This window comes from Pituophis catenifer, unplaced genomic scaffold (genome assembly GCF_029215685.1).
Source record: "Pituophis catenifer annectens isolate HBS135680 unplaced genomic scaffold, rPitCat1.0.hap2 SCAF_4, whole genome shotgun sequence".
Classification (NCBI taxonomy): domain Eukaryota; kingdom Metazoa; phylum Chordata; class Lepidosauria; order Squamata; family Colubridae; genus Pituophis; species Pituophis catenifer.
Window position 1 is genome coordinate 51,611,051 of NW_027256884.1, and position 19,718 is coordinate 51,630,768.

Genomic DNA, 19,718 nt, shown 5'->3' on the forward strand with positions numbered 1-19,718 from the left:
CAATGGGGCCTATCCAATAAAATGAAATTTAATGTGGAGAAAACCAAGGTTTTACTCCTAGGCAGGAAAACCCAAAGGTACAAGTACAAATTAGGCAAAACCTGGTTCAAAAACAGTAACTGTAAGAGGGACCTTGGAGTCCTAGTGGATGATCACTTAAATATGAGCCAGCAGTGTGTGGTAGCAGCCAAAAAGCTAATGCAATCCTTGGTTGTTTAAATAGAGGCACAGAATCAGAATCACGTGAAGTGTTAGTACCGCTTTATAAATCCTTAGTAAGACCACACCTGGAATACTGTATCCAGTTTTGGTCACCATATTACAAAAAAGATGTTGAGACTTTGGAAAAAGTGCAAAGAAGAGCAACTAAGCAACTAAAATGATTAAGGGCCTGGAGAAAAAAACCTATGGAAAACAGTTACAGGAATTGGGTATGGCCAGTCTAGAGAAAGAAAGGACTAGGGTTAACATGATAACAGTATTCCAGCATTTGAGGGGTTGCCACAAAGAAGAGCAGGTCAACTTATTTTCCAAAGCACCAGAAGGCAGGAAAAGAAACAATTGATGGAAACTAATCAAGGAGAGAACAACCTGGGATAAGGAGAAACTTCCTAACAGTGAGGACAATTAACCAGTGGAACAATTTGCCTTCAGAAGTTGTAAGTGCTTCATCACTGGATGCCTTTAAGAAAACACTGGCCAACCACTTATCCGAAATGGTATAACGGGGTTGGACTAGAAGACCTCCAAGGTCCCTTCCAGCTGTATTCTGATTGAACTTGAAAACAATGCCAGTGGTTTCCATTCAGTTGGCTTCAGTTTTGTTTACAACTTCAACATAAATAAAAATAGCAAAACATTTCATTCTGAATTATGAATAGCACTCTAAATGTTGCTTATACCAGCTTGCTTTAAAGTGTAACTTTATTACATGAGACACTATTTAAAAATACACAACTAATAGTGCAGTTATTGTAACATGTTCCTAGTACTTTAGCTAATAGTGGTAGTACAAGTAATTTCTTGTAAATAATAATACAAGTAATTTCTTATTACTAACAATTACTAATTGGTATGTTAAACAGCTGTACCTTAGTTCATTTGACATTTTTCTTTGCTATTATTATATACAGAATTTTAAAAGTCCCACAATGGTGGGAAATGTACAAAGATCCTGAAAAAATGACTGATCCAAATATTGTTTTGGACAGCAGGAACAGGCAAACGTATTTGGCAACACTTAATAGTTAAATAAACATTATATATAGCAGTAATTTAGTTGCTGGACTTTATTTTCTGTATAAAAGACCTGTCCATGCTTGTAACAATTTCCTGCTGTGACTTTTACATCATATGCTACTTACCAAGTGGCAAGGACTTTTCTGATGCTTATTCTGAAATCTTCCTACAGATACATGGAAGCTATCTGAGGAATAATTTCAACCATCTTTAAGATCTCCCTCCATGTAAAATATTGAAAACATAGCATTTCAATCACTAGTTGTCCTCCCAGTTTACAATATGTGAACAATCAGTAGAATTAGCCAAACATTCCCAGAAAGCTCCTCTGTCTCTCTCTCTTTAAGATTTTCAGAAGTAGTTTGCCATTGCCTCCTTTCTAGGGCTGAGAGTGAGTGAACAGCCCAAAGTCACCCAGTTGGGTTCGTGCCTAATGCAGGACTAGAACTCATGGTTTGCCAGTAAACTTTAGTAACCAATACATCTTAAAGCATACATTACATACAGTTTGTGTTGGCAGGGGGGCAGAGGTCGACCTCGAGGCCTCTCATCTGTGGAGTGCCACAGGGATCGGTCCTCTCACCCCTTCTGTTCAACATTTATGTGAAGCCGCTGGGCGAGATCATCCGTGGCTTTGGGGTGAGATACCACCAGTACGCTGATGACACCCAGCTGTACATCTCCACCCCAGGCCACCCCAACGATGCCCTTGAAGTGGTGTCCCAGTGCCTGGAGGCTGTGCGGATCTGGATCGGGAGGAACAGGCTCAGGCTCAACCCTTCCAAGACTGAGTGGCTGTGGCTCCCGGAATCCCGATATAGTCAGTTGACTCCATCGCTGACTATTGGGGGCGAGTCTTTGGCCCCCACTGAAAGGGCTCGCAATCTGGGAGTCCTCCTGGATAGGCAGCTGTCTTTGGAGGAACATCTGACGGCTGTTACCAGGGGGACCTTTTATCAGGTTCACCTGATTCGCCAGTTGCGGCCCTTTCTTGATCGGGATTCCTTGTGCACAGTCACTCACGCCCTCGTCACCTCTCGCCTTGACTACTGCAACGCTCTCTACATGGGGCTCCCCTTGAAGAGCACCCGGAGGCTCCAGCTGGTCCAGAATGCAGCAGCGCGGGTAGTGATGGGAGCAACATGGCGCTCCCATGTAACACCGCTCCTGCGTGAGCTGCACTGGCTCCCGGTGGTCTTCCGGGTGCGCTTCAAGGTGTTGGTTATCACCTTTAAAGCGCTCCATGGTATAGGGCCTAGCTATCTCCGAGACCGCCTGCTGCTACCGATGACCTCCCATCGACCCGTGCGCTCCCACAGAGAGGGCCTCCTCAGGGTGCCATCAGCCAAACAATGTAGGCTGGTGGCCCCCATGGGGAGGGCCTTCTCTGTGGGGGCTCCCACCCTCTGGAATCAGTTGCCCCCGGAGATAAGAAGAATCCATGACCTCAATGCCTTCCGTTGTTCCCTGAAAACCTATCTTTTTCAGCAAGCCGGGTTGGCTTAGAAGAAATTTTTAAATTCTTTTAATTAGTTTGTGATTCTTAACTTTCGGGCTAAAATTTATATATATTTTTAAATGTTTTAATATTTGTATTCTATGTTTTTTATTTTGGCTGTACACCGCCCTGAGTCCTCAGGGAGAAGGGCGGTATATAAATTGGAAATTAAATTAAATTAAATTAAATTAGCTGTTCAGCCAGTGATCAGATGGGGGCAGATGTTCTACCCATTGGTTTGCTGGCTAGAAATAATTCCTTTTTCACTGCATTATTTTTTAGACTACCCTGCTTTAGTACTCTCAAATTGCTAAAAACCCATTTCCACCTTTATACTACTCCTCTCCTTGAAATATTTCCCATTAATTTCAGTTTATATTCATGCTAGCTTTAATAGTGATCCTCCTCTTCATAAATGCAAAATAGGACTCATTTTATTATGACAAATGAAGTGCTGATCACAGTTATAATCTAACATTGATATGCTTAAATTTAATCAACAATACAAAATTCAAAATCTGAAGCAGGTGTGTATGTGTCTGCATATGTGCACACTAGAAAGCTACTTCTCTTCCTTGAAATTAAACTTAGCTTTTTCCGGCCCTGCACCAATAAGACAATGATTAATTGCAGGTACCTGAGTCCAAAATGATCCAGACAATGCTCTGCAGGAGAGCAGCACAGAATTGTGCCTTTGATCTTGCTCCCAGGCTGAGGCCTTATGTTAATGGTAAAATGTTGCAGGTAAAGTTGAGGTAGCATGAGGGGCTACAGGGCAGCCTTTCCCAGCAGTCTCCAGATGTAGTGGGACTCAACTTCCAGAAGTCCTAGCCACCGAGGCCTCAAAAATTATGATTATAGGAAAAATCCTTTAAGAATGAATGCTTGTATTTTGGATAGTTTACTGCATTAGGCAGCCTGTGCTTGGAAGAAATTCATGGAGATAACTAGCTACTGCTTTTGTTAGATAAGTCATGGTTCCATAAGCACCACTTGGAGCACTGTCATAGAAAAAGTAGCAGATACCTGTGCCTGCATCTTGTTCCAAGAAGCCATAAGCTGCTCCGAGGGATTTCTGGAGAAAAAAGTAAAGAGAAAGAGGTATATAAACACAAAACAATCCTCACTTAAAGAATGATCAAATAACCTAAAGCATTATTTTTCAGAATAGGAGTTCATCATTTAATCCCATTTAATCATTGAATCTTTCACTATCTCTTCTTCCATTTTATAATTTAGTAAAAATTTGTATATCTTGCTAATTAGTTTTTCATCTGTCCCTAATATAATTTTATCTAATTCGTGATGTTCTCTTTGTATTTCATATGTTTTTGTGTCTTCTTTATGTTTGGATTGGATTTGTATATATATCCACCAATCTATATCTCTGTTCAAATCCGTTTCCAGTTCTTGTTTTGATTTCAGTTTTCCTTGTTGGTCTATTAGGTCTTTGTATCTAATTATTTTATTTCATTCTGTTAAATTTGGCTGTTTTAATATTTCTGTTGGTGAAAGCCAAATTGGTATTTTTGTATAGTGTTGTTTTTTAATTTTCAACCAAATTTGTAATAATGCATTTCTTATTATATGTCTCTTAAAGTAACTATGTATTTTATTTTCATCCCGGAGGCAAGAGTGCCATCCTACTTGTATATCATAGCCTTCTATCGCTAATATTCTCATATTCCTTAGTTCTGTCCATTCCTTTAACCATGTTATGCCAGCAGCTTGATAATATAATTCCATTCTGGGAGTGCTACTCCCCCTCTGTCTTTTGTATCCTGTAAAAATTTAAATTTGATTCTTGGTCGCTTTCCCCGCCATACAAATTTGGTAATTATTTTGTTTAATGTTTCAAAGAACTTTTTTTCCAATTTTATTGGTATAACCTGGAAAAAGAATAGCAGTTTTGGTAGAATATTCATTTTGATGGTGGCAATCCTTCCCAATAATGATATCTGCAAATTTTTCCAAATATCCAAATCCTTTTTAATCTGTAATACTATTTTGTCATAATTATCCTCTTTGAGGAACCTCTTGCCATTAACCAGGTATATAAACACAAAACAATCCTCATTTAAAGAATGGTCAAATAACCTAAAGCATTATTTTTCAGAATAGGAGTTCATCAGCTTTAATTTCCAAAAGGGGCTGCTCCTCAATCTTGAATGAGCTGCTGAGACCTGTATGCATGTAGTTTTATTGTATGACTGTCAGTCATACTTTCCCTCCAATTCAACAATATGTTGTCAATTGGGAGTGGTGTCAATCAAAGTCAATATGAGTTTGCTCAAGTGCTGGAAGCCACTGCAAGGGAAAAAGTGAGTCATGATTTTAAAATAGCAAAAGAGAATGCTGCAGCAGGGAATTACTCAGCAAACCACAAGGATATAGAGAGTCCTCTTAACCTCTAGGCAAATTGTATCAGCCAGCTATACCTACAGGCTGTGTTAATTGCAGGCAGGCAGGAGAAAATAAAGAGAAGGCTTGTTAAGGATATTGTTGTTGTGTTACCAACCAGCAGAGTGTAGAGCACAGAGAAACATTGCTGAGAGTAATGAATAAGAGATGTGCAAACTGGTTTATCAAAAGTTTACTTTATAGTGAAAAAACAATTTCATAGTCTTTAAACAAATCCAAGTCTTTGTTAGTTAAATCAGTCCAGTGATACAGATATCTTCTTACCACACAAACAGTAGTTGGTTAGAATAACAAACTCACTCTGGTTCACAAACCACGATGGTAGCAGATCCATCCAACTGATGATAGCACAATGGTTGCAACTCCACACACAATGGTAGCTTATCATCAACTGAATACGTTACAGTACCTTTCTTAAATACGTTCACAACTAATTACAGCATGACTCAGCATTACAATGAATCAGCAGGAAAACTTTAAAGTCACACAATACATATTCATATTAAAGTCACAGAACACATATATTGCCTGGACAACTTGTTAGGCTCAAACCATATCCTAACATTCTCCCCTTTGGGCAGGTCAATATATACAGTTTAGATTCTTAATCCATAGTTTTCACAACACGTTTTATGTTTGATAGCACCTTGCGCTTTGGTAAAATTATCAGCAATATTGTCTTCCGACATACAATATTCCAACTTAACCATGTTGCTTTGGATACACTTTCGAACATTCAGATACCAAATGTCAGTATACTTAGATCTAGTTTTAACTGCTAAATTTGTTGCCATTTTTATAGCAGCTCGGTTGTCCTCATGTATTACAATTGGATAATCCATCTTTAAACCAATATCCATCATTAGTTGTTTGTAATAAATCAGATCAGTACAAACTAGTGATAAACATGAGAATTCTGCCTCCATAGTAGATAGACTAATATGTTTTTGATGAATTGATTTCCAGCCAATCAAACAATTGTCCAATCAAACGATTTCCAGCTATCAAACATGATAGCTATACCCGATGTGGACTTTCTGGTGGTCAAATCAGTAGCAAAACTGGCATCAGCATATGCGCTCAATACTAAATCATTGTTAGGTTCTAGATACAATGCATAATGCATCGTCATTTTCAGATATCTTAATATACGCTTTGCGGCCTGCCAATGCCTATCAGTTGGCTCTGCATTATATCTCGCTAATTGGTTTACTCCAAATGAAATATCAGGTCTCGACCAATTGCTTATATAAGATAGATTACCTATAAGAGACTGATAGATCTCCTTACTAAATTTAGGACTTTGGATTTCTCCTTGTTGAAAATCCTATGCCATAGGCGTTTTAGCTGGCTTATATAGCTCCATGCCATAATGTTTCAACATTTGGCTTATTTTGCTAGACTGAGATATTTTATAACCTCTAGCTGTTTGATTGATACCTAGACCCAAATAACGCCTAATATTTCCTAAATTTCTGATCTTAAATTTGGTTTGTAACTGTTTAACAATATCTATGGCTTCCTTGTCAGTTTTAATTATTATGGCTATATCATCTGTAAACAATAAAAAAAATGATACTAACCCATTATTATTTTCTCTTTTAAAGAGACACTTATCCACTACACCTTCATGAAAACCGATCTTATTTAGCTCTTTAACTATACATTGGTTCCACTCAAACCCTGATTGTCTCAAACCATAAAAGCTTTTATTTAACTTCCAACAATCAGTGTGGTTTTGTGTTTCAACTCCTAAAAGCTTCCTCATATAGATGGTGTGTCTCAATGGAGCATGTAAGTATGCTGTCTCTACATCTATATGGTTAATACTATATTTATACTTAGCCGCCCACACTAGCATTGTTCTTAAAGTACTAGCACATAAACTAGGAGCAAAAACCTCATCAAAATCTTTTTTGGCCTGAGAAAAACCTTGAGCTACAAGGCAAGCTTTATGGGTTACTGTCCCATCTATGCTTTTCTTAATTTTATAAATCCATCTACAACCTATTAATTTTTCACCAGGTGGCAATTTCACAGTTTCGTAAACACCTTAGTTAAAGAATTAATTTCCTTACTCATTGCCTCCTTCCAAGGATTCTCTCCTTTTCAGGATAAAGCTTGATATCCTCATAACTTGAAGGTTCTATGTTAACCTGGCAAACTACGGTTGCTTTATATCGATCAGGTGGATGCCTTTCCCTAGTAGATCTCCTAGGTAATACAGGACTTACCGCAGATGGTTCATCTGACTCCTCCCCTAAAACTACCTCCTGTAAACCTACTTCCTGTTCTTCATCCTTGATAGAGGATTTTACATCATCTAAATCCTCAGAAATATCATCAGGAATATGATGCTCTATACTAACAGTATTATTATCATGTCTATAATCTGCACGCTCTAGTTTATCCCATCCTTTGTGCTCTAGAAATTTAGCACTTGCACTACAGTAAACACTAGTAGTTCCCTGTGCCCAAAATCTAAAAGACCTATGATTTGATTCATAGCCAACGAAAAACATTTTTCTGGCTCTCTGTTGATCCTTTCTCCTTAAACTAGATGGAATATGTACCTAAACTGGGGCTCCAAATGTGTGTAAGTAACTAAGATTTAGTTTCCTCCCATCCCATAAGGTGAATGGTATTTCACCCGTAGAGGAATGAACCACGTTGTTTAACACACGGTTAGCACACATAACAGCCTCACCCCATAAATTTTCAGGCAAACCAGAATCTGCCAAAATAGTTCTAGTCATGGCTTGTAATATTTGGCCTCTTCTCTCGATATACGAATTGAGTTGTGGTCTGTACGGAGCAGACCGTTTATGCTGGATCCCTGCATCCTACAAAAACTTTTCCAACCTTTGGTTGGTAAATTCTGTACCATTATCAGTCACTAAGCATTTAACCTTAAATTTCTGTTTCCTTTCCACAAAACGTAGCCAGTTGTTAATATGCTGAATGTTTCACTTTTTGTTTTCATAAGATAACAGAATCCGTATCTTGAATACTGGTTTACTATGCTTAGAATATAGCAGGCACCTCCTATGCTGGGTTTTTTGGGTCCAATTAGGTCTACAAACACTACCTCTAATGGCTTTTTGGTTTTAAAACCATTAACAGTTTGCTGGTGTTGCCCTACTTTTTTGCTGACTACAGGCATTACAATTCAGATATTTACTACATGCTTGTAGTTTTATCCCTTCAGATAACTGAACTGTTTTCTTTAACGTCCTGAAATTTAAATGCCCAAGTCTCTGGTGTAACAGATGAATACATTCATCATGTGGTTTAACATTCTTATAAACAGACTTAGACTTAGCCACCAATACTGGGTTATCCCTTAAAATAAATAAATCATTTTCTAAACTTGCAGTAACAACCTTGCCATCTTTCTCAATAAAACACTTATTGTTTTTAAATGTTACTGTAAACACAAATTGCAATAATGATTTAACAGATAAGAAATTGAATTTTAACCCAGGAATATATAACATAGGCAATGATTCATTACTAAATGACCAATGAGCAACACCCTCTCCAGCTACCTTAACCTTCCAGCCATTTGCTAGTTTAACATGTTGGTTACTCTTTTCCATTTTAACAAAAAAATTTCTATTTCTAGAAATAGATTGAGAAGCACCACTGTCAACAACCCAACAATCCTGGTTAACATCAGTAGTTGAACTGGATATAGCTAAATTACTAGACCCCTTCTTGGGTCTAGTATTGTCCCTAACAGACATTTTCTTATTCTTACGATACTTAGCTATATGCCCTTTAGCCCCACAAGCAAAACAACGTTTTACAAAATAGGCAGTTGAATACATTTTTTCTTCTTTTGGTTGTTGCACTCTCAACTGATCCCTTTCTTGTCTTCTTTTGGATTCTTCCAATAACCTACCAGTTATGCCAGCCAATGTCAGTTCATCTCTGGATAAAACCTCTAACGAAGAAACATAGTCGTCATAACTATCGTCCAAAGAAGAAAGAATTATATAAACTTGTTGTAGTTCTAAGAAAACAAGTTCCTTTTCATGCAGCTCCTGGAAAATTCTGGTCATGGATTCCAAATGAGCCATCATATCTCCACCTTTAAGAAGATGTTGTTTAAATAATCTCCGTGTGAGATAAATATGAGCACCCACAGAGTCACGAACATATAGTCTCTTCAACTTGGTCCAACACCTAGCAGCAGACTCTTCACCACGAATATGGACAAGCTGCTGGTCACCCAGTGTTAGTCCAATAATGCAAAGAGCTCGTTCATTGTCTCTGTTAAACTTGGCTAATATCTTCGCATCTTCCTCATCAGCAGGATCCCATGCTGTTACATCTGGTGGATTATTAACTATGTCCCACAGTCCTTCTCTACGCAAAAGTAGATTACATTTTGTAGACCAGGATACATAGTTTGTTCCATCCAGCCGGGTTATCATGGAAAAATTTGCTGCTTGTTCTAGTGCCATCTTCACTTGGATTGTATATCACAAACCCAGTTTATACTATTCACATTAACTCTCAGTTTAACTCTTAACAATCCTAGTTAGTTCTGGTTGGCTCTGGGCTCATAACCAATGTTAAGGATATTGTTGTTGTGTTACCAACCAACAGAGTGTAGAGCACAGAGAAACGTTGCTGAGAGCAATGAATAAGAGATGTGCAAACTGGTTTATCAAAAGTTTACTTTATAGTGAAAAAAACAATCTCATAGTCTTTAAACAAATCCAAGTCTTTGCCAGTTAAATCAGTCCAGTGATACAGATATCTTCTTACCACACAAACAGTAGTTGGTTAGAATAACAAACTCACTCTGGTTCACAAACCACGATGGTAGCAGATCCATCCAACCGATGATAGCACAATGGTTGCAACTCTACACACAATGGTAGCTTATCATCAACTGAATACGTTATAGTACCTTTCTTAAATACGTTCACAACTAATTACAGCATGACTCAATGCTGTAATTGAGCAGGAATGAGTACAATGAATCAGCAGGAAAACTTTAAAGTCACAGAACACATATATTGCCTGGATAACTTGTTAGGCTCAAACCATATCCTAACAAGGCTTACAGTATGTGCCCCGTTTCTCCATTGCCACTAGCAGCACTAGTCCTAAATCCTATAAGAGTCTCTTTGCATTTCAGTCATTAAAATATATCCTTTCCATCCTTTCCCTGTGATTCAGCCACTAGTGTATACACTCTCCCAAGTGACCAGATCTCTTGAAAGCATTAGCAAGGAATAAATAACAAGGGTGTTAAGTCCGGACATGAAAAAAGAGGCAGGACAATCATAGTGAAGTAAAACAACCGTTTATTGCAGGCAACAGTCTTTGTCCACTATTGTGAGTTGTAGGGGTTCCTTGAATTTCTTGAAGCTTATTTCAAAGAGTTCGCTCCCGATCACTGGTATGTGTTTCCCTTGGTAGTCCTTCAGCAGTGTTTTTTGTGGCTTTAATTTCTGCCTGGTAATTCCCGGGATCACTTTCTTGATTGTAGTCCAGGACACAATGGACATATAGGAACCCGTGTCCACCTCCATGTTGCATGGGGTTCCCTCTATTTTCACGGTGATGTGAAATTTTCTGGACTTATATGCATCGAAGTGCCCTACTGCTGTCTGATGAATTTCTCACGCTTCAGCCCGCCGGTCTTCACGCTGCTTGTATTTTGAAAATGGCACCTTCTGGAATCCCAGCTGTTGGTCACGTCATGGTGGCTGAGCTGTGTTTTGCCTCTGTTGGTGGTTCACTGGCTGTCTGTCTCGGCAAGCTTCAGCTATGAATCCCTTGTGATCACATCAGTGGCAAATAGTTTCTTTGAATCTACAAGCCGCCCTGGGATGGTTCCCTCTGCATCCAGCACAGTTCTGGAATCTTTGCCCTGCTTCTGCCATGCCATCCTTCCATTCCGACCGTATTCAGTGGATAACCTCATCCTCTTCGGAACTCTCATCCCTATCTGTAGCCTCTTGATAGCCCAGCATTTCCCCCCCCCCTTGAAGAAATGACACTGCTTGCCTTCCAAATGGAGGCAGATTTATCCGATGTCTCGGCCGCTCAGGCTTCTTCAAGGGCTTCTTTGAAGCGGATGTTTCTCCTGGCCATCTTTTTTGTAAGTTAAAGTCCCTCAGTCCCAGGACACGTCTATTGCGCATCATTTCCTCCAGTTTTATAAATTCACATTCTGCTGCGAGCTCTCGCAAACTCGCAACAAATTCATTTATTGTCTCACCCACCTGTTGGTCTCTGTGGTAAAACCCATGTCGGCAGGCTAGTGGGGAGGCTGATGGTGCATAATGGTCCTTGAGGATGTCCTGCAGCGTTCACCATTTGATGGTTTCAACATCTGTGGGTGCTGCCAGGGACTTCGCCATCTTGTAGATTCGTGGTCCGCAGTAGCTCAAGAAAAGGGCCCTTTTCTTGAGATCCGACAAACCTTGTAGATTCTTGCATTCCATGAACATCCGAAATCTGACCATGTATGAAGACCATTCTTCGGTGGTGGGGTCGAAATGTGCTGATGGATTGTATGTGGTCATTGTGCAATGGCCAATGCAGTCCTGAGGTTTCTGCAGAGATGGCCGTGGATGCCATGAGGGTGATCCGTCCTTTGATCTCTCTCAGTATCCCACCTTCGTCGCCAGTGTTAAGTCCGGACACGAAAGGAGAGGCAGGATGATCGTAGTGAAGTAAAACAACCGTTTATTGCAGGCAACAGGGAACAACAACAAATAACTACGAACTGAGGACTGCCTGACGCTGCAGCTCCTTTTACCAGGAGCTATCCAGCCTGTCAGCCACTGATGCTTGTTCATTTTCCCACCAGTGGGAAAATGAACCAATGAATGAAGGCTGATGTAAGACTCACTCCTACTTGCATATTCAATAAAGGGGGCTTTATACCTGCACTATCCAAGATAGTTGCCCTCCTTCCTTAACTATATTTATCCCACTGGTCAGTACTAGGCACGTACAAGGTTTTTGACTAAAATGGCCACCCCTGCTTTGCCTTTTTTTGCAACTAGTTGGTCATGAGTTTGCATGGTAGAGTGGCAATTCCACTGCCCAGTATTTAAACAGTGATTTTTAATTTTAATTTTTAAATTAAATTGATAATCTAGTGTGGAGCAGAGAGCAGCATGGTGGCCAAGTGGTGAAGATGATTGCCTCCCACTTGGAAGGTTGAGGGTTCAATCCTAGGCAGCTGCAGATATTTCTCTTTCAGGGCACAAAGAGAAAGTATCTGCTGCACACTCCACACAGGCATCAGGAAGAGCATCCGGCCAGTAAATGCTCAAGCTCCATTCAGTCACCTGACTCTATCTCAAATTAAAGGATTACAAGATCATTAAAAAAAATCTAGTGTAGAGCAGATGGAATAACAAAGAGAATAGAATATGATTGATAAGAAATTCATGTATTATTCGATTATTTTATTATAATACAAGTAAGTGAAACTCAGGCTTAATAATAAATCTGGAATAAAGGAATACATCTGCATACAGAGGTTTTGTTATTCTTTTTCAGAAATCACATCCATAGAAGGAAAAAGCCAAGAAATTAAGCCACAATCCATAACTACAATTACTACAGAAAGAGAATTCAAACAGGGTTTACAGATGACAAAAACAAATTTATTTTGGGAAAGTATAAACAGAAATTATTACAATGATCTGTTTAAGAGAGGGATGTATTTTTTCAATACTCAATGGCAGTGGTGAAATGTAAAATTTGTTACTACCGGTTCTGTGGGCATGGCTTGGTGGTGGTAGTGGTACGGATACAGCCGAAGAGGTTGTAAAAAACAATGCTTTTAAAAGCCTCTATTGATCCCAGCAGAGTTGCCTGATTGTCAGAGGCTTTTTTTTCTTTTAAAAACATTTTTTCTACAACCTCTTCGGCCGATCATCAGGGCTTTTTTTTTTTAACTTTTAAAAGCATTTTTTTCAGCTGAAGAAGTTGTAGAAAAAATGCTTTAAAAAATAAAATAAAAAGCCTCTGATGATTGTGCAGCTCAGCTGGGCATGGGGGGGGGGGGCAGGGATTTTTGCTACCGGTTCTCCAAACCACCCGCCACCATCGCTACCGGATCGGGCGATCCAGTCCCAACCAGGAGCATTTCACCCCTGGTCAATGGTGAATGGACTAAAAATATGGTCATAGAACCAGAATGCAAGAATAATTTAACTGAATAAAAGCTAAATGAAAAATTAAATCCATTTTTTTGCTGCATATGAGAAATGGGGAATCTGTGATACTGGGAGCATAAACAGTCCCCGAGACTTAATTCTGCAGCCGAAAAAGCTTATTCAAGATTGAACTTGAGGAGTTTCCGGAAGCGAGTGGCGTGACTGGTTGGGGAAATACCAGGCTCCGATGAGCCTGGTGAAACCCAGCCAGACGAACTGTCACCAGGAGGTCTTCAGACTGGATCTGTCCTGTAGGGATAGTGAAGAAGGAGAGGCAGCTTGGTAGCTACAGAGGAACAGGGAAGTTCCTTGGAAAGCCTGAGAAAACTCTTCGATCTGGCGATGGGGGGCAGCGATCAGCACAAATTGCCATGAAGCCGGAGCATCCGAAATAAGTGTTGTGCAGGAATGAAGATTTGGACAGAGTACTGGAACTGGGTGAGTGATTGGCCAACTCACAGGTAATAAAAGAAAAATTGGAAAATTTTAGAATTACCCTTGCGTGGAAATAGTGGCTAAATAGCGACGAGGGGAGACAACTGATAGAGAAAAAAATACGGAAGTAACAAGTGCTCTATAGGAGAGCCCGACTAAAGATTGAAAGTTGAATATGAATGAAAATGTTAAGTTGGAATTTGGACTTTTCAGATTTGGATTAGATTATAAACAGATTGGTTGGATATAAAAGTTAAAGAAGAAGTGGGAAAACTTTCCTTTTCTCCTTTTTGAATTACAAACAAAATGGATATTTTTTAACCGGCTGAGTGGAATTGTGGATTGTAGAGAGACATCTCCAGGAGAAATGAGAGTATGACATTAAACTTTCTGTTTTGAGGGAAAACTTTGAAGCAGTGAGAAAAAAATAAATAAAACCTTGAACTTTTAAAATGATGAGCTGTGAGAACTAAGGAGGATTTGTGTGTCTACAAGCAGTTAGACTTGATGATTAAAAAAGGAGGATTATAATGTGGATTTAAATTGGAACAATATCAACCCAGAAAGAATAAAATGGCGCAGGAACTTAAGGAAATGATGAAGATGATGTGCTTGGAAATAAAGGAAATGATTACAATCTTGCATGGAAAATCGAAACTTGATGAATCTAAGACTGAGCTAGAATACATGGAAGCTGAAAAGGAAATAACCAATGAAAAACAGGAAAGAGAGATCGACAACGAAAAAGACAAAGAGACTGACTATGAAAAATTAAACATTGAAATAGGTTATAATAATAAATGGGGGAACCTTAAAGATTACAGTGGGACTAATAATGGGGAATATAGAAAAAAGGAAAAGAAACAAGGAAGGAAAAGAGGGTTGAATAGAAAAAATATAAAAATCATTAAATAAAATGATTACACTGGGATTTACAGTGGAAGTACAAGAAAGAGGGAAAAGAGATGGGAAATAATGGGAAATAAAAGGCAAAACAAAAGATTTTATTATTTTAAAATACAAAACAAGTATACTGGGATTAACAATGGAAATATAAGAAAAAGGAAAGAGAGAGGAGAAATAATGGGAAATATAGGGCAGAATAGGAGAGCTCAGAATCTTAAAACACAAAAGAAAGGAAGAGGAAGGAAAAAGAAAAAGAAAAAAATAGAAGAGGAGAAAGGAAGAAAGGGAGAAGGAAATGAAAGGGGGAATAAATTTAGAATTGTAAGATTTAACAGATAAAATGAATGTTAGAAAAAAGATAAAATAGTGATACCAATTAAGTGACTTAATTGTATTAATTAAATTGTATTAATTCATACATTAATTAATTAATGTATGAAGTAAATGAAATAAGATTTATGTTTGTTTTATGTTTTAAATATGCTCTATTGAAAATTTGAGAAATTGAAAGAATTGTCATATTTTTAAGTGCAGAGTTGGAGGTTTATAAAATGGTAAGTTGTAATAATATGAATAAATTTAATTGGGGGAATTGTAATAAACTGGAATATTTTAAACTATATATTTGAAATGTAATAAAAAAAGGGAAAGAAGATGAATTAAGATTAAAATAAGAACTAATTAGATTGAGGGCAATTAGAAATGATTAAGATGTGAATTATAAATATATATTGTTAACAATTAAAAAGATAAGAATAATTTTGAGAAAGATATTTAATAAATGAAAGAAAGGTGGGGTTGCCTGGACACCATAGTGAAAATATTAAATTGAAAATCTATATAGCAATAGAGAGAGATGGAAGAAGAAGTAGAGAGATGGGAGAGAAGGGAAAGAGAGAGAGGGATAGAAGAGAGGGGAGGAAGGAAGGGAGGGGAAATCAGAGTAGGAGAGGGGGTTAGTCAGGAGGAAGAAAGGAGGAGAAGGAGGAAGGAAGGGGAAGTAGTAAGGAGCAGGAGAAGAGGCAAAGAAAGTAAGAAGGAAGGAAGAGAGGGAGAGGGAAGAGACTGAGAAGAAAGATTGCTTATAACAAAAAAGAGGAAATGGAAGAAAGGCAACCCCAAACACACATATGAATATATGAAGATAAAGAAGAAATTGTTAAAAAATAAAAGAGAATAAATGTGAACAAAAAAGGAAAATTAGAATTTGAGAGTGAATGAAGATGTTGTTTATATAAATAAATATAGAAATATTGAGATATGAATTAAAGAAAAAATAGGGAAAAAAGGAAGATTTTGGCAAAAATTGTAATTGAGTAAAATATATTTGAACTTGAAAAATTGTATAAGATAAGAAATGGCCAATACTCTGTTCAAAAAAAGATGTGGGTGAATGTGAGGGGAAAAAATCAATAAAACTTGATTCAAAAGAAAAAAAAAAGATCGAACTTGCCAGGCAGTTTCCTGTCATTTTGAAGTAGGAAACCCCCAAACAAACAAATAAATAAATGGAAGCTCTAAAATAAGCCAGTCACAAATAAACTAGTCACAGAAGTCAGGGATGCTTGCTCTATTATCTCTGAAGAATCCAGAAAAAAATTAAAAATCCCAATCAAACATGCATGTCTGATTTGCCTATGATATTTTGTACCATCACCTGTTCTACTTAGGTGATTCCCACAAAACCCATTATAGATAAGCAAGAGCATACAAACTGTTAAAGCTACAGGGATTTTTGATGTAATGAAGAGTCCAAATGTAGCTCTAAAGAAAGGGCTGATATTAAAGATTGCCACAATCAGGTCCTTTCTAAAGTATTCAACTTATTAAGGACATTTGGCAATTGTTCTTTTAAATTAAACGCTTTGCTTGAGAGAATGCAAGCAAGAAAAGTAGCTGCCAATTAGTCACCTCTCTGTAGATTGCCCTCAGGATTGGGCAAGCAAATGGGTATTAACAGTGAACAAATAGGGTGTATAAAAATGGGGACTCTTCTATGGACCTCCTACCCAAGAATCCTCCCAAATTCTACAACCCACACATTTAGAAGTCTCTTTAGGTAAGAGAAAATCCTCCGTTACACCTACCTGTTCCTGAAGGAAGAGGTCATTTGCTATGTGCACAATCCGATCCACATGAATTATACCCCCAATGCTGTTCACATCTATTTCTGACAATAGGGTCAGTACAAGGATGGCCTCCACTAATAACTGTCTGTATTCAGGCTGGGGTACATGGTTCAGCACTGATTCCACATGGACAGCAAACTTAATTTCACAAGCAGTCATCTATAAGAAAATAAGATATTGGTAGGAAAAAGGGAGAAAGAGAGTAAGACTGACAAGAATGACATCACTGAAACTTCTAAAATAATGTTTGAATGATGTCAGTGATACTAGAACTGCACTTGAAAGTACCTTAGATTCCAGGAAGCAGACAAGGGATAGATCACCTCCATCCCATATACCCTAAGCATATATTCCACTGATAGCAGAAGCCTAAGGATATACAGTATATGGTGCTTTTCATGTTGAATAGGACTGCATGTGAACAGAAAGAGAAACAAACACTATCTTTCCTGAGAAGAAACCTGGGAAATTTTGGCATTCATAGAGCACAGATGTATATACAGTTGCAACTTTCACTTACTTTAGGTGGTGTGAGTGCTATATATAAGTTTCCTGCAGTCTCAGGATAATTAAGAACTGGATTTAATTTAGAATATGTTCTATAAAAACTTATCCAAGTGACTCTATTGCAACATCTCTTATACAAAAAAAATACCAGGGAAAGGGCTATGATGAATCAGTAAAATTTATTTTGGAGCATTTCTGTAAAAAATCAAAAATATTTAAAAAGAGGACTAAAATTAGTTTGTGATTTACATTTATATAGTGAGGAGAAAGGAGAAACAACCTCAAAATCAAATAAATTGAGAGTTTGTCAGAATATTGTCAGAATAGTGACAGGTAACACCTCATCATTGCAAACAAACCCAAGCAATCTAATTCGTGTCAGAAAAATGTTAAAAAGTCACATGGAATCATTTAGGTTTATTAGATTTGATTCCTATTATAGAACAAAATTGAATTCTGCCAAGTTCTGTTAAATTGATTCCAGAATTTTCAAATCTTCCCTAATTTATCATCACACATTTATATTACCAAGACAAGAAAGATGCCAAAGCACATCACTGTTTTTAGTTCTTTTTCTGCAAGTGTACAAATAAACTAGTACCCTGGTAGATAATGGTTGGAAATTACTTTTGCCGCGTGGTGGATTCTTGCTCCATCTAAAGCATGATTGGTTGGGGAAAAAAAGAAGCAGCATGGAGTGTATCTTGTGTACATTGCTACTCTGTTTGGGAAACAGGCAACAGACATCTGTGGGTGAGGAAGGATAGACAGATATAACCCTAGCAAGGAACTGCTCGCTCCTTTTTTAAAAAAAAGTTAAAATGGAGTTTCAGAAGAAAAACTATAGAAACCATATAAAATTGCAAACAGTGACATTGCACTTGGACATTTCTTCAGCAGAGTCCTGTCTACTGCTTACAAGGCAGGAGTGGTATGCCCAGATATAATATTAATCTAGAAATTCTTGGCACTTCAAAAATATTTTTAAAAGAAGTGGACCAGATTTCTTTCTTTCTTTCTTTCTTTCTTTCTTTCTTTCTTTCTTTCTTTCTTTCTTTCTTTCTTTCTTTCTTTCTTTCTTCTTTCTTCTCCTCCTCCTCCTCCTCCTCCTTCTCCACTAGCATTGTGAGAAATTTGAGAGTTTTTTCACTCATATGAATTGGCCTTTTCCAGCTATAAATTAATTTTGGTTTCAAATCATAGAACATATTAAGTTCATTTTGGAAATAAATATAATATTTAAAGATAAAAGATAGTAAACTATATTCCTAACATACAGAATTTGTATTTTATGAAGAACTCTGTTGAGCCTAGGACTTGGCAAAATGGATAATCTAATATAAAAATGAAGGATACTTATTTTCCTGACACTAAGGAAGTGATTCAGGATAACAGACTGTGGTATATTTTTTTTAAAAAGCCTTTATCTTCTAAAAATGGTTAGAGGAAGCAATGTTTCCACATAAACTTAAGCATTGTTAATTCTGAATTGATTCTAAATGAATACTACTGGATCTTCTTTTTTTCTTTAATTTTTTTCTTTTTTGTATTTTCATTACATATAGTGTAGTTTAATCCTCACAATATACATAGGTTCTTCCTCACTGCTATATTTTCCCCTTACCCTTGGTGTTATAATGGTTTGTATTTTACTAGTGTGAAAACTGCTTCTATGACCCTAGACAACAACCAACTTTCCATTTTTCTTACTAAAAACTGGACAAATAAATTTCGTCGCTAAAATTAGCATTTGCCATGAAGCCATAATTAAGAACCCTTGGCAAGAACTGAGCTGCTCAAAGCATACAGCTAGCAATGGATTCTCCTCCCTGCCTCTTTTTTTTTTCTCCTCAGGAAGTAGCAGGCAAAGGAAAGAAACCCAATTTTTTTTTCAAGAGCAAAAAACACAGCAGTACTAAAAATAGGAAATGCCAAATTATTATCGATGAAATATACTGCAAGTTTTTTATACCTTACTAAATAAAATAAAATGTTAATACATTTTAGTTTTATGACATAACTTTAAGAAAAATAAATTTGCTTCATAACTATGTGTAACAATTGCTGCAACTGCCTTCGTTCAAAACCCATGAAAGAAAACACCCAACTCTACTGAGATAGAGAGGTATTTTTAGTGAGTTTGAAATGATAGCAGCGAAAACAAGGCAAGATCTGATTCAAAATGCATGAAAGTTATTGACTGAAAGTTTCCCCAAATCCTTCCTCCCAGGGTCCAGCGCTGAGGGTCCAATCAACATCCAATATGATGTTGTGTGAAGCTCATCTTCAGGTATTTTACCCATCTGCAGTCCTAGGACGGTTGGCCTTGGCAGGGTGTAAATAACTCCACTCAGCAGTGCAATAATTCTTGAGAGCAAACCTCCC

At 37.7% G+C, this 19,718-nt stretch overlaps 1 protein-coding gene across 8 annotated transcripts in view; it reads right to left on the reverse strand.

Moving 5' to 3' along the window:
• Positions 1 to 19,718, reverse strand: part of PHKA2 (phosphorylase kinase regulatory subunit alpha 2) — a 311,493-nt gene that overhangs the window by 41,897 nt on the left and 249,878 nt on the right. For 2 of the 8 annotated variants that reach the window (XM_070943836.1, XM_070943835.1), the window contains 3 exons: positions 16,785 to 16,985; positions 3,764 to 3,812; positions 1,365 to 1,426 (listed from right to left, as the gene is read on the reverse strand). In XM_070943836.1, the coding sequence (XP_070799937.1) occupies positions 1,365 to 1,426; positions 3,764 to 3,812; positions 16,785 to 16,985 (312 nt within the window). Of the gene's footprint in view, positions 1 to 1,082; positions 3,813 to 16,784; positions 16,986 to 19,718 lie in introns of those variants that run through there. The other 6 variants (XR_011600403.1, XR_011600402.1, XM_070943839.1 and 3 more) reach the window with 4 other exon arrangements.